The 14,189-nt window shown below is 34.2% G+C and overlaps 3 protein-coding genes across 3 annotated transcripts; all 3 read left to right on the forward strand.

The window, feature by feature from the left end:
- Nucleotides 1-954: 954 nt before the first annotated feature.
- LOC140894520 (cytochrome P450 72A225-like) lies at nt 955-3,369 on the forward strand. Its single transcript, XM_073303038.1, has 5 exons — nt 955-1,336; nt 1,533-1,750; nt 1,820-2,062; nt 2,166-2,549; nt 2,639-3,369. The coding sequence occupies exons 1-5, from the start codon at nt 1,063-1,065 to the stop codon at nt 3,062-3,064; spliced, it is 1,545 nt and encodes a 514-aa protein (XP_073159139.1). The 5' UTR covers nt 955-1,062; the 3' UTR covers nt 3,065-3,369.
- A 2,980-nt stretch (nt 3,370-6,349) lies between these two features.
- On the forward strand, nt 6,350-8,694 carry LOC140863744 (cytochrome P450 72A225-like). The gene is made up of 5 exons (XM_073267362.1): nt 6,350-6,689; nt 6,972-7,186; nt 7,265-7,512; nt 7,606-7,987; nt 8,118-8,694. The coding sequence occupies exons 1-5, from the start codon at nt 6,416-6,418 to the stop codon at nt 8,541-8,543; spliced, it is 1,545 nt and encodes a 514-aa protein (XP_073123463.1). The 5' UTR covers nt 6,350-6,415; the 3' UTR covers nt 8,544-8,694.
- A 3,057-nt stretch (nt 8,695-11,751) lies between these two features.
- On the forward strand, nt 11,752-13,739 carry LOC140865485 (cytochrome P450 CYP72A219-like). Its single transcript, XM_073270146.1, has 5 exons — nt 11,752-12,022; nt 12,178-12,392; nt 12,486-12,730; nt 12,824-13,205; nt 13,314-13,739. Exons 1-5 carry the CDS (start codon nt 11,752-11,754, stop codon nt 13,737-13,739), a joined length of 1,539 nt encoding a protein of 512 aa, XP_073126247.1.
- Nucleotides 13,740-14,189: the final 450 nt, after the last annotated feature.

Consider the following 14,189-nt stretch of genomic DNA (forward strand, 5'->3'; position numbering starts at 1 on the left):
ATTTATTCAAATTAAATAAAGACAAACCTAAATGAATGAGACAAATGAAATATAATATATTAAATAATGATGTAATGTATTATTTTCTCAAACAAAAGTAAACGTATATTCGACTCAAAACGCGTTTATTTTGTCATCAAATTGCAAGAAACACACACGACACAATATTAATGATATAGACATAAAAAATAAATCAAAATAATCATAAATAACACACATAAGTTTAACAACAACATACAAATGGACCATTAAAAAACTAATATTTCGAATTATTCTATGTCGGTCACAAATAATCAACAACATCCCAAAATACATAGTAAGTCGTCAAACCTATCAAGTTAATTAATAAACTCCACAAATGTTTGTAAATAAAGCTAAAATTAATTAAAATTTTAAAAAAACATTATGCAATTTGGAGGATGTCATTTTCATATATTGTGTTATCCTCCAAATCTATACTCGATTGATTACTGCAATGATCCTCCAAATATAAAAAATCATCAAAACTGATGACATGCATGAGATTGAACTAGAGATTTTTCTTCAATAAGAAAATTTAAAATAGAATTCCATTACCTATAAACACCACCAGAATGAGTCACTAATTATTTTATTTCAAAGGCATCTTATTAAATTGATTCAGTCACTTAAGCAAGAAGTAAAATATAAAATATGCCCTTATGGAGATATCCAAGTTGGTGGAGTAGGTGAATTTTTGGTCAAAGGTTAAACGTTCGATTCCTCCTACCAACATCTTCTTAGACTAGCATGTCACACATGACTTGTCTAGTGTGATTTACCTGGCTAACGTAATTTGCAGGCTATTGCGTTAGTACGGAGGTTTATCCAGTGCGCACCGAAGGTAGCGGTTGCAGATTCCAAAAAAAAAATAAAAATAAATAAATAAATAAATATATATATATATATATATAAACAAGGAAACTCGATCGAAATAAAAGTCAAAGTAGACTGATACCAGTGCTTCACAAGTTCCCATACTTCCTCTCCATTCACCTCTGGGCGAACAAAATCATATTCTTTAAATTAACGGAAATTTTTTTGATGGATATCTTGTACGCAGCGTTGGCACTTTCTGGTGCCATTCTAGTATCAGTATATGGCTGGAAACTGTTGAATTGGGTGTGGTTGATGCCCAAGAGAAAGGAGAAACAGCTGAGGCAGCAGGGATTTCATGGCAATTCTTACAGATTTTTGTTTGGGGACTTCAAAGAAATCCTCGCCATGATCAAAGAAGCCAAGTCCAAACCCATCGCTTTCTCTAATGATATAATCCCCAGAGTGTCGCCTATGCTCCATGAATATCTCAGAAAATACGGTGTGCTACTATATAGCTTCCTTCCACTTTCGTTTATCATTTTGATGTAAATGGGCAGATTAAACCGGACACGGATCCTCTGTAGTTTTCAAACAGCACATGTTGTTTTCAGAGGATCCGTGTCGGATTAGAATTTAGAAGAAACTCGACATGATTGTTTTTGTTTTTGTTTTTTTTAAATTAACCTTGAAAATAGGAGGCAGAAATTGCTTCAACTGGTTTGGTCCAACACCTACAGTCATTATCTCCGACCCGGAACTTATCAAAGAAATTTTGTCTAAAAGTTACGTTTTCCAGAAGCCGAAATCTCCACTGGGTAAGCTTCTAGCACAAGGAGTGGCAGCCTATGAAACGGAGAAATGGGCCAAGCATAGAAAACTGATCAATCCCGCCTTTCACCTCGAAAAATTAAAGGTGACACATTTCGAGATCTATTCATCATTTTGTTCTTTAATCTTACTTTATACTATTTTCTTGGAGTAGAATATGGTTCCCTCGTTTTACTCTAGTAGCTGTGACATGCTGAGCAAATGGGATGAGATTGTGTCGAGCAGAGGATCCTGTGAGTTGGATGTGTATCCTTTTCTTCAAACCTTGACAAGTGATGCCATTTCGCGCACTGCTTTCGGCAGTAACTATGAAGAAGGAAGGAAGATATTTGAACTTCAAAAAGAGCAATTCGGGCATTTCTTTGATGCTGCTCAGCTCCTTTACATCCCTGGATGGAGGAAAGATTGTGTCATTCATTTTCTTGATTGTTGCGTTTAATTAGTATGGAGTATCTCAATGCTAAGTTGTCGTTTCATGACAATGTTCGAATCGTGGGTGCAGGTTTTTACCAACAAAAACAAACAGAAGGATGAATGAAATTGTGAGGGAAATCAAGTCGTCGATACTAGGAATCATCGATAAAAGAATGAAAGCAATAGAATCAGGGGAGACCAATTCAGATGATCTGTTGGGTATACTTTTGGAATCTAATTTTGAGGAGATTCAGCAGCATGGGAAGGATTCTGGGATGAGTTTGCAGGAGGTGATCGAAGAGTGTAGGCTTTTTTACATAGCTGGGCAGGAGACAACCTCGTCGTTGCTAGTGTGGACGATGATTTTACTAAGCAAACACTTGGATTGGCAGGTTCGAGCCAGAGAAGAGGTTCTACAAGTTCTTGGAAGTTCAACACCAGATTTCCAGGATTTGAACCACCTGAAAATCGTAAGTATACGGGCTTGTTCCAAAGTTACAGTTTCGATCCTTACAAGATCACAAACAATTAACATTTTAGTACACACCTATTCATCCAGATTACAATGATTTTTCACGAGGTGATGAGGTTGTATCCACCAGCAGTCATGATGAGTCGATTCATACATAACGAAGCTACTTTGGGGGAGCTAACTTTACCAGCCGGAACTCAGATCTTCTTGCCCACAATTTTGCTGCAACACGACAGCACTATATGGGGGGACGACGCGAAAGAGTTCAATCCAGAGAGGTTCAGTGAAGGAGTGTCCAAGGCAATGAATGGGAAATACTCATATTTTCCATTCGGCGGGGGGCCGCGGATATGCATCGGGCAGAACTTTGCTATGTTGGAGGCAAAGATAGGAATGGCCATGATTTTGAAACATTATAGTTTTGAGCTTTCTCCATCTTATACACATGCGCCTGATGTAGTGGTAACACTTCAGCCGCAATATGGCGCACCCCTAATTCTTCACAAGCTGTAGGCCGAATCTAAGGTGTCTGTGCATCGGAACGAGACCATATACTTGAATTATCGGGTCGAGTTAGTATTCTTCTATGGGATGGTTGCAGGTTGTAGTTCAAGAATAATGCGCCACACTTGTTTGATATATTTGATAAATGTTGGAATTCAAATCGGAATGGTGATGCGTTTTAGATTATAGATCATGCTACTCTAATGTACTCGGCCAGTAGAGTGGTTGAAGAGTAGAGCTAGTAGTGATCTCAAATTATAATGAACAAAAAAATATTATTAGTGTTATTTTTTGAATCGACAAAAAATTGTTTTTATGCATCTCTCAAATAGAAATTAGTTATATATACTTGTGAAAAAAATTCAAAATTTCAAATGTATTCAACTTGTTGGATCCATGTCCAAAAGATATCAATGTCCACGAATGACGAATTATGGTAAAGCAAAGGCCCAATTAAACTTTCCATGACAAACGAGAGCTCCATGGTGGGCCTGGTTTTAGCTGGGCCGATGTTTTTGTCCATTTTGAAGGTGTGTATGTATACGGTATATAAAGAACAATAAAAAATAAAGGAGTTTTCTTCATTTTAATACACGAAATATTAATAAAATGATAAATTAAAACATAAACTATTGAAAGTGGTTTAATTGGTACATGATCACATTTTAAATTCAATTTACTTAAATTGATTAAAATATGCCTCTCATTCTCACGTCGAAACATATTTGCTTTCGAAATAACTCCCAGGAAATGAAAAATGTGATAGGTACAATATATCATGAATGTTACACACGTTATATATTATTTTCTAGAATTAAAAAATTATGGCAACAAACAGATTTTTCAAATTAAAATTTATTTTATAATTTCAGAATTAACGTATAGCAGTGTGTAAACTTTATTGAAAAATTTATATTCAGTAAAAGAAAATTAACATTAAAAGTTAGGACTAGTTACGGACGGTAGCCGTGCAGAAGTGGGAGTTTCGTCTACGAAATACTTGCTGCCGGAAATTTATATGTATAAAATACTATAAATTAATATTCGATAAATTAATAAACTCAATAAAACAATAATTTTTTTCGGCCCCGACTTGAGTCAATATGCTAAATTAACAATTTTAATAAATTAATAAGATAATAATTTTAATTTTCTAAATATATATATAAGATGTTTATTTTTTCATGAAATAAATTTCAACCGATTTATACATGTCTAGGCTTTGTTTGAACAATTACTTTAAAATATTTTTAATGTTTTATGAGTGAAAAAAGTTAAAGTATGTGTTTGGATAAGATTTTTATAAAAATTTTTTGATTTTTTTTTTTTAAAAAGTGTTTTCCATGTAAAGTTTTTTAAAAACAATCGAAATATGTTTTTAAAATAAAAAACGCAGGTTAAACGAAAATTAAGAGGTTTTATACATAGAATAGCCAGTTGTCCAAAAACCAGCTTCTTGATTATTTTTAACTTTAAATTTTTTTTATATAATAGTTGTGAAAAAAACATTTTCAATTTTGAAAACGTTTTTATAAAATAATTATCCAAAGAAATATACGTATTATTAATAAAACAACTTTTAAAACTTTTTGTAAAAATTTAGTAAAAAACACTTTAAAGAAAGTTTAAAAAACCGTTTTATAAATAATTTGTACAAATAGTGCTTTAATATTTGAGTAATGCTAGATGTATACCTCGGTTTACACCCTTCCTTATTAATTATAAACTTTTCTTGATCAACTATATATTTATTTCTTATCATGGATATTTTGCAATTAATAAGGAAAATTAGGAAAATTTTAAGTAAGAGTGTAAACCAAGGTGTATACTACAAAGTGTACATCTAGCATTTTTCTTAATATTTTAACTATTCTATTCTAGATTACTTTTCAAATTTTCCAATAGTCCAATTCCACGGTTTGCATATCGAAACTATCCATATATAATAAATGAAGAATATAATTTTCATATGATCCAATACCTGAAAATCGAATCTTCCGTTGAAAACTTGCAATATTATTCTTATCGATCGAATAAATTCCGTTGCATAATTGGGGACCTCCTAATTTTCTTGCGTCGTTCGTGTCTCCCTTGGACAGTTGGAACCATGGGCGGACCCATATAGGGTCCGGGGGCACAAACCCCCCTCAATTTTTCATACAAAATTTTTATTATATGTTTGTACTATTTATTTAATAAAAGAAAATATAATATATGTCAATTTTAATTCATATTGGTGTTATATATTGAAAAATAAAATTATTTAGAAACTTATCAAATAATATAATAAATTATTACGCATTGATGACAATATTGTAAATTTTCTGGTTGTCTTTTAATGATATAAATTATGCATTCGTGATTTTTTTATGAATTGCATCGTTTAACATAGTTAGAATTTTATTTTTACTTGAATTATATTTTTTTGATCTCTCAATTTGTATTTTTTTTATTTTTAAAATTGTTAACAGAGATATTGACAAAATGAACTAAATTTAATGTATACAAAATAGAAAAAACAAAGTGGTCACCTAAACTACCACTCGACGGAGCAACACGTGACTTTCCTTTTAATTGCGCCCTTGAAAAAAATTTATGGGTCCGCCCCTGGTTGAAACCCTCAATCATGTGAAGTGCTTGGGAAAAGTCATTTATTTGATCTTTCTTTTAATCAGTTTATAATTCAAATTAAAGATGCATATGAGTCGAGAGTGAATTTAATCTGTAGGTAATTTTATTATAAAATTGATTCAATCAGTTGAATTAGAAGCGATGTAATACATATACATTAACCAAAGCAAAAGATTTGGATGAGACGGCTCATGGCATATCAAGTTGGCTATGCCATCCCAAAGGGCACTGCCTGGTATGGCGTGACAGAATATGATTGGATAAAATTAGTGGGCTCCTCATGCTCTGTCATACCATTCCAGAGCAATGGGGCCCACTGATTTTAACAAATCATGATCTCCCACGCCATCTCAGGGTAGTGCCCTTTGGGGTGACATAGAATTTCCTCTTAGAGCCCACTGATTTTAACTAATCATGCTCTGTCACGTCATCCCAAGACAGTGCCCTTTAAAGTGAAATAGAACTTTTCCTTATTTACGTACTATAGATAACGACCGCGAGTTGTTTATAAAATAATAGTAAAAAAGAGACTGGGAGAACGAGAATAAAAGTCGAACAAGAAATCTACAAGTGTTTCCCAAGTTCTTTTGACCAGGAAAGGTAAGAAACAGGAGAAATAGCTCGTCTTCTATTTTCCTTATATAAACCGATCATTCTTGAAACTTGGATATAACAAAATATACACACTTTGGTACACAAAACACACCGAGAAAATTTTATACTTTGACGATGGATATATTTTACGCAGCATTGGCGCTTTCTTGTGCCATCTTAGCATCAGTGTATGGTTGGAAATTCTTGAATTGGGCGTGGCTTAGGCCTAAGAAAATGGAGAAACAACTGAGGCAACAAGGATTTAATGGAAAATCTTACAGATTTTTGATTGGAGACTCCAAAGAGATTATCGCGACGAGTCAAGAAGCGCGGTCCAAGCCTATGAACTTCTCGAATGATATAATCCCCAGAGTGTTTGCTGTCTTCCACGAATATGTCAAAAACTATGGTACGTTGTTATTCTAAAAATTTATAAAGTATTCCCCGCGAAATACCGATGGATTGGAACTGGAGCCTTGGCAACTGCGTGACGGCGAACCATATATGCTCAGATGTCACATATATATGTAGTTCATATCATGATAATTAGAAAACCATGTTGTACGTAGCGAAGGCCATTGTTCCATATCTCAATTAGTTCAAGTATATCAGTCATATATCACATATATTATTTATGAAAGAAGAATAAAAAATGTTTGTTAATCGACATTTTATCAACTCGAATTTGCAGGTAAAAATTGCTTTTTGTGGTTTGGTCCAACACCTACAGCCCTTATCTCAGACCCGGAACTGATCAAAGAAGTTTTGTCTAAAAGTTACGTTTTCCAGAAGCCTAAATCTCCCCTGGAAAAGCTTCTAGCACAAGGAGTTGCTACCTACGAATCTGAAAAATGGGCCAAGCACAGAAGACTGATCAATCCAGCATTTCACCTCGAAAAATTGAAGGTATACTCATCACTTTCTTTACTCTAACTCCATCTTTTCATGTAATTTTAGTTTATATACACTCTTTTCTTGGTGTAGCACATGCTTCCCTCCTTTTACGAGAGTAGCTGCGACATGCTGAGCAAATGGGATGAGATTGTGCACTCGAGCAAAGGATCCTGTGAATTGGATGTGTGGCCTTATCTTCAAACCTTGACAAGCGACGCGATTTCGCGTACTGCATTCGGCAGTAACTATGAAGAAGGAAGAAATATATTTGAGCTCCAAAAAGAACAAGTCGGGCATTTGTTGAATGCGACTCTGCTCTTTTACATTCCCGGATGGAGGTAAAGATTATATTACTCGATTTTCTTGATAGTGGCATGTAACATCTGAGTATCTCGTCGTTTCATCAAATGTTCGATCGATGCTGTGTGCAGATTTTTGCCAACAAAGACAAACAGAAGGATGAAGGAAATCGTGAGGGAAGTGGAGTCGTCGATACTAGGAATCGTTGATAAAAGAATGAAAGCGATAGAATCAGGGGAGGCTAATTCAGATGATCTTTTAGGTATATTGTTGGAATCTAATTTTCATGAGATTCAACAACATGGGAAGGATTCTGGGATGAGTTTTCAGGAGGTGATTGAAGAGTGTAGGCTTTTTTACATCGTGGGGCAGGAGACAACCTCGTCATTGCTCGTGTGGACGATGATTTTACTGAGTAAACACTTGGATTGGCAGATTCGAGCCAGAGAAGAGGTTCTACAAGTTCTTGGAAGTTCACAACCAAATTTCGAGGATTTAAACCACCTGAAAATCGTAAGTACCTTTTATTTTTATGAAATAATAACACTTACATGTGAAAGTAACATTATAAGGATCCAACTAGAGTCTAGATATATCTTATATATACAATTCATTAACACTTTGTTCATGTCAATTTATTCAGATTACCATGATTTTCCATGAGGTAATGAGGTTGTATCCACCAGTAATCGCGCTGGGTCGAATCATACACCAGGAAACTAGTTTGGGAAAGTTAACTTTACCAGCCGGAACTCAGCTCTTTTTGCCCACGATTTTCCTGCACCACGACAGCACTATATGGGGGGACGACGCGATGGAGTTCAATCCGGAGAGGTTTAGTGAAGGAGTATCAAAGGCAATCAACGGGAAATTCTCATATTTCCCATTCGGCGGGGGACCGCGTATATGCATTGGACTGAACTTTGCCATGTTGGAGGCCAAAATGGCAATGGCCATGATTTTGAAGCATTATAGTCTGGAGCTTTCTCCATCTTATGCACATGCGCCTGATATGGCCGTATCACTTCAACCTCAATATGGTGCTCACCTAATTCTGCACAAGCTGTGAGCCAAATTAAATCTAAGTGTCTATGCATCAGAAGTTGACCATGTACTTGACTTAGCGGATTGAATTTGTTTTCTTGAGTATTATGAGTTCTATCTTGTATAATATATTCCAGAATAATGCGTGAAACTTATCTGATAAATGTTGAAGTTCATTTCGGAATTGGTGATGGATCATGTATGCTACTATATATAATGATAACTAGCGTCTCTCGCACGCATTTCATGTATATACATATATTTTTTTAATACATAAATTATTTTATGCTAATTAATTCATCTTGCTTTAAACATTTATCATCGAATATATTAAGATTTAAAAATATTTAGTAATTAATTTTTTTTAAAAAATAGATTAAGATATAATAATTATAGATAAATTACCAATAAATTTATTACTTCATGTTTTTTACATTATTAATATTCTATTGATGAAGATATAAGTGTAATTTGCATTTAGACTTTACAAAATTAATTGAAAATTAATTAATACATGGTTCAGATTTTTTATTAAATAGTTGGATGATAAAAAATTTAATTATATAAATAATTTTTAAATTTAAATGTATCGATTAACTCTTTGATCCACTTCCAAAAGGACCAAAATGGACCCATTTGCGCTTTTAAAAAAGAAAAAGAAAAGGTGTATATATATGGAAATCCCTACAAAAAGAAAGAAACATAGAAAGAGAGTGATTTGGCGTAGTCCAATTAGGGATGACGATTTTTTTCGAATTCCACGGAGAATTCGATATCCGATCTGAATAAAGATGAGTATAAAAAGATTTTTTTGGACCCGATTAAATAAATAGATAATCAGGTATGAGGATTTTCGAGTTTGAGAATAGAGACAGATGTAGTAATTAACATCTGACTCATACTCACATCCAACCCGGATACGACGGAATACCCGATTATATGCATATAAATTTATCTATTTATTTATATTAAATAAATGTTAATTATAATTTATTTTTTGTTGAATAGTGGTAGTTGGATGAAATGAAGAAAAATATTAGTACAAAGATAATGTAATTTTTATAGTTTAATGATATTGTAATATATTTTTTATAATATTTTATTATTTCTTTGTATTGTGTTTAGTTTGTTTTTTTTATCTATAATTTTTTCTTATTTTTTCTAAAGAGTTTGGTAAATAAACATAATTTCATCGAAATAATTCAAATTTAAAGAAATACAATTGTAGGTGATAATATGGTATTTGGGTAGGGTATAGATATCAGATCCTCCGACGGATATATGAAGATGATGATGTAAATTGAATACCCATCATGCATGGGTCATGGATGGGGATGGGGATGGGGATGGGGATGGGGATGAGGATGAGGATGAGGATGAGGACGAGGACGAGGACGAGGACGAGGGGATATAATAAATGAATATGAGGACGAACGTATAGAATTTGTTAGAATATTTTTCAGAATATTTTCAGAAATTTTGTTGTCGATGACGAATAAAGATTTCCGCCCCCGAAAGCTCTTCGAAAACATCACGACTGTTCGCGAGTGGATGCTTTGGTTCATGAACGGATACATTGTTTGACTAAGAGTCACACTCGTTCAGATACGTCTTTTCATTCTCTATAAATAGAGGTGCATCATCAGATTCAAATTTCTTGAATAAGATTATTATCTCCATTATATCCTGAGAGAGATCTTAAAAACATCTCTTAAAAAATAGCGTTTAAAACGTGCCTTGGAGTTCATCATTAAATCCTTTCTAAATTTACGAAATTCTTCAACAGAATCTTAGCCAAACATTACCCATTGTCATTCTTAAGTCCAATTTTGTTCAAATTTCTCAATTTCCATGGTAAAATACCCTATTACCACCTACAATTTGATTTTATGAAAAATGGTAAAATAACAAACTAAAGTGGCATTGATAATTAAATTCCTCTAATTGGTCATCAAATGTGTTAGATGTGATTTGCTTTTTATATGCTAGTAGTTTTGCACGCATGTTGATATGAAAATACTAGATATAACATAAAATTTATGTGTTTTTATTTTTTTTATTATCTGAAAGAAATTGGAAAATAAAATTTATTACCAAGAATCATATATATTATACAGAAATAAAAGAAAATCATAAATGATGAATTAGTTTGAATAATCCTAAAAATAAATATTAACTTTAATTTAGTACTCCTTTAAAATAGGACGGGGAATTTAAATATAATAAAAGTAGTTTAAGGGGGGAAAAAATACTAAAAACCAATGTTCCGTTTTCTAGATAGCTTGCACCACAGCTTGATGCAGAATTGACTTGCATGATTCCATATAAAACTTGTCGGCAGGCGATGATAATTATTTTCTTCATGAAATAAATTTCAAACTGATTCAATCACAGTCAATAGTTCAACTATTCTAGATTAATTTTCAAATTTTCCGATAGCTTAAACACTTGAAATATAATAAAGTTAACACCAAATACAAAAATTACAAAACATTGATTAGATAGTATACTAACCTCCAAAGCGCGAGTCCTTGCCGCAAAATATTAACAATAATAGAATGAAAAAGGAAGGCGCTAGTATGAGAAAAAAGATTTAATCGACCTTGGTATGAATAGGTTTTTTATGAGACGTTCTGACGAATATATATCCGTTAGACGAGTTGCTCCGATCCATATCATATGTGAAAAATAATGTTTTTAACATAAAAAAATAATTTTTCATGAGTCGAGTCGAACATTTATCTCATAAAATTAATTCGTTAGATGGAAGTTTTTGTGTAACAATATTCTTAGTGTACATTCAATGGTCCACAATGAGACGTAGAAACTTCATTTCTTGCCGTGGTTGGAAAATTGTTCAATTTACAATTCAAAGATATATTCATATGATTTCTCAAGCAATTCTCGTGCGCAACACCTTAATTTAAATTATAATTTTGAAATGTAATCATGTCCGAAAATTTTTTCCCCCCTTAATTAATCACGACAAGAAATTTATGGATCAACAACACTCAAAAAAACAATGTTTTTATGCCAAAAATGTTTTCTTTGTGTATGTGTGTTTTTTTTTTTATCAACTGTTGTCTTGAAGGATATAAACCGTTGTCAATGTGCTCACTTCCCACATAATTTTATAAACCGATCATTCTTGAAACTTGGTTAACAAATTATACATATCATATCCTTTGATTAGCAAAAACACACCGATGAAAATTTATGCTTTCACGATATCGATGGATATATTTTACTTAGCATTGGCACTTTCTTGTGCTATTTTAGTATCAGTATATGGGTGGAAATTCTTGAATTGGGTGTGGCTTAGGCCCAAGAAAATGGAGAGACAGCTGAGGCAGCAAGGATTTAATGGAAAATCTTACAGATTTTTGATCGGAGATTACAAGGAAATTAGCGCGATGACTCAAGAAGCGCGGTCCAAGCCTATGAACTTCTCGAATGATATAATCCCCAGAGTGTTCATCTTCCATGATTCTGTCAAAAACTATGGTGTGTATGTGTTGGTATTCTGTAGTACATCCTGGTTTGGTTTGATTCTTGTACCATTTTTCAAGCTCGAAATCGATTTCGATATTAGCTAAGAAGTTGCGTGGTTGATTTCCTGCATCGAGATTGATCGACTTTTTATCAACTTGAACTTTCAGGTAAAAATTGTTTTATGTGGTTTGGTCCAAAACCTACAGCCATTATCTCAGACCCGGAACTGATCAAAGAGGTTCTGTCAAGAAATTATGTTTTCCAGAAAGTTTCTTCTCCTCTGTATAAGCTTCTACCTCAAGGAGTTGCTGCATATGAAGAGGAGAAATGGGCCAAGCACAGGAAACTGATCAATCCTGCCTTTCACCTCGAAAAATTAAAGGTAAAAACTTCAAAATTTTACTCATCATTTCATTCATTAATCTTACTTCGTGTTGTCGTTTAACTTTATAGTACTCTTTTCTTGGAGTACTAGAATATGGTTCCCTCATTTTACTCTAGCAGCTGTGACATGCTGAGCAAATGGGATGAGATTGTGTCGAGCAGAGGATCCTGTGAATTGGATGTGTATCCTTATCTTCAAACCTTGACAAGCGATGCGATTTCGCGTACTGCATTCGGGAGTAACTATGAAGAAGGAAGAAAGATATTTGAGCTCCAAAAAGAACAAGCCGGACATTTCTTGAATGCGGCTCAGCTCCTTTGCATTCCCGGATGGATGTAAGATTATATTACTCGATTTTCTTGATTTTTGTGTGTGAGTATCTCGATAATAGGTGGTTGTTTCATCACATGTTCGAGTGATGTGTGCAGATATTTGCCAACAAAGACGAACAGAAGGATGAAGGAAATTGTGAGGGAAGTGGAGTTGTCGATACTAGGAATCATTGATAAAAGAATGAAAGCGATAGAATCAGGGGAGGCTAATTCAGATGATCTTTTGGGTATGTTGTTGGAATCTAATTTTCATGAGATTCAACAACATGGGAAGGATTCTGGGATGAGTTTGCGTGAGGTGATTGAAGAGTGTAGGCTCTTTTACATTGCTGGGCAGGAGACAACCTCGTCATTGCTCGTGTGGACGATGATTTTACTGAGTAAACACTTGGATTGGCAGATTCGAGCCAGAGAAGAGGTTCTACAAGTTCTTGGAAGTTCAACACCAGATTTCAAAGATTTGAACCACCTGAAAATCGTAAGTTCTTTTTAGAAAAAAATGTTACATGAAAGTTACTATTGGATTTGGACCCCAACTAGATCTGATACGATCAATTAACTCTTGTTCATGTCTCTCTATATTCAGATCACGATGATCTTTCATGAGGTACTGAGGTTGTATCCACCAGCAATCGGGACGGGTCGAGTCATACACCAAGAAACTACTCTGGGAAAGCTAACTTTACCGGCCGGAACTCAGCTCGTCTTGCCCACGATTTTGCTGCACCATGACAGCACCATATGGGGGGATGACGTCGAGGAGTTCCATCCGGAGAGGTTTGGTGAAGGTGTTTCCAAGGCAATGAACGGGAAATTCTCATATTTCCCGTTCGGCGGGGGGCCGCGGATATGCATCGGACAGAACTTTGCAATGTTGGAGGCCAAAATGGCTATGGCCATGATTTTGAAACATTATAGTTTTGAGCTTTCTCCATCTTATGCACATGCACCTGATATGGTGCTAACACTTCAACCCCAATATGGTGCTCACCTAATTCTGCACAAGCTGTGAGCCAAAATCTAAGTGCATGTGGGATTATTTTCATTCAATAATATGGTTGAACTTGGAATATGTGGAACACTTGTAAGTTTTGAATTCAATTTCTTTTACTAGATTTGTGTCATGATGTTAAATTTATAAACGGGCACTGTTGTAGCAATTTAAAATCCATAACTTCTTCAAAAGAAAGGCCCAATTAAATTTTGAATCTTCTGTCTCAAAACTTGTGGCCTTAAGAATATACATATGTTTGGGTAGGTTGGGCCTTGATTGGGTCCGACCCATTTTTTGGCCTGATCCGTGAGATTCTCTGTAAATCTGTAATAATATGATATGGAACAAATATATCCTTATCCTTAGCCGAAAAATGAAGCAACTTCCTTTATTGAAAATAACAAAAAATGATGGGACAGAGAGTTGGTGAGGAGGTGTTCAAGCGGCGCTACCAAAAAAGACAAACTA

This window comes from Henckelia pumila, chromosome 4, assembly GCF_033568475.1.
Source record: "Henckelia pumila isolate YLH828 chromosome 4, ASM3356847v2, whole genome shotgun sequence".
Lineage (NCBI taxonomy): Eukaryota > Viridiplantae > Streptophyta > Magnoliopsida > Lamiales > Gesneriaceae > Henckelia > Henckelia pumila.

Coding starts and splice junctions, on each gene's coding strand:
- LOC140894520 (XM_073303038.1), top strand. CDS start 1,063: ATGGATATCTTGTACGCAGCGTTGGCACTTTCTGGTGCCATTCTAGTA. Junction 1,751..1,819: donor TTCACCTCGAAAAATTAAAG/GTGACACATTTC, acceptor TTCTTGGAGTAG/AATATGGTTCCCTCGTTTTA. Junction 2,063..2,165: donor TCCTTTACATCCCTGGATGG/AGGAAAGATTGT, acceptor AATCGTGGGTGC/AGGTTTTTACCAACAAAAAC.
- LOC140863744 (XM_073267362.1), top strand. CDS start 6,416: ATGGATATATTTTACGCAGCATTGGCGCTTTCTTGTGCCATCTTAGCA. Junction 7,187..7,264: donor TTCACCTCGAAAAATTGAAG/GTATACTCATCA, acceptor TTCTTGGTGTAG/CACATGCTTCCCTCCTTTTA. Junction 7,513..7,605: donor TTTTACATTCCCGGATGGAG/GTAAAGATTATA, acceptor TGCTGTGTGCAG/ATTTTTGCCAACAAAGACAA.
- LOC140865485 (XM_073270146.1), top strand. CDS start 11,752: ATGGATATATTTTACTTAGCATTGGCACTTTCTTGTGCTATTTTAGTA. Junction 12,023..12,177: donor TGATTCTGTCAAAAACTATG/GTGTGTATGTGT, acceptor TTGAACTTTCAG/GTAAAAATTGTTTTATGTGG. Junction 12,393..12,485: donor TTCACCTCGAAAAATTAAAG/GTAAAAACTTCA, acceptor TTGGAGTACTAG/AATATGGTTCCCTCATTTTA.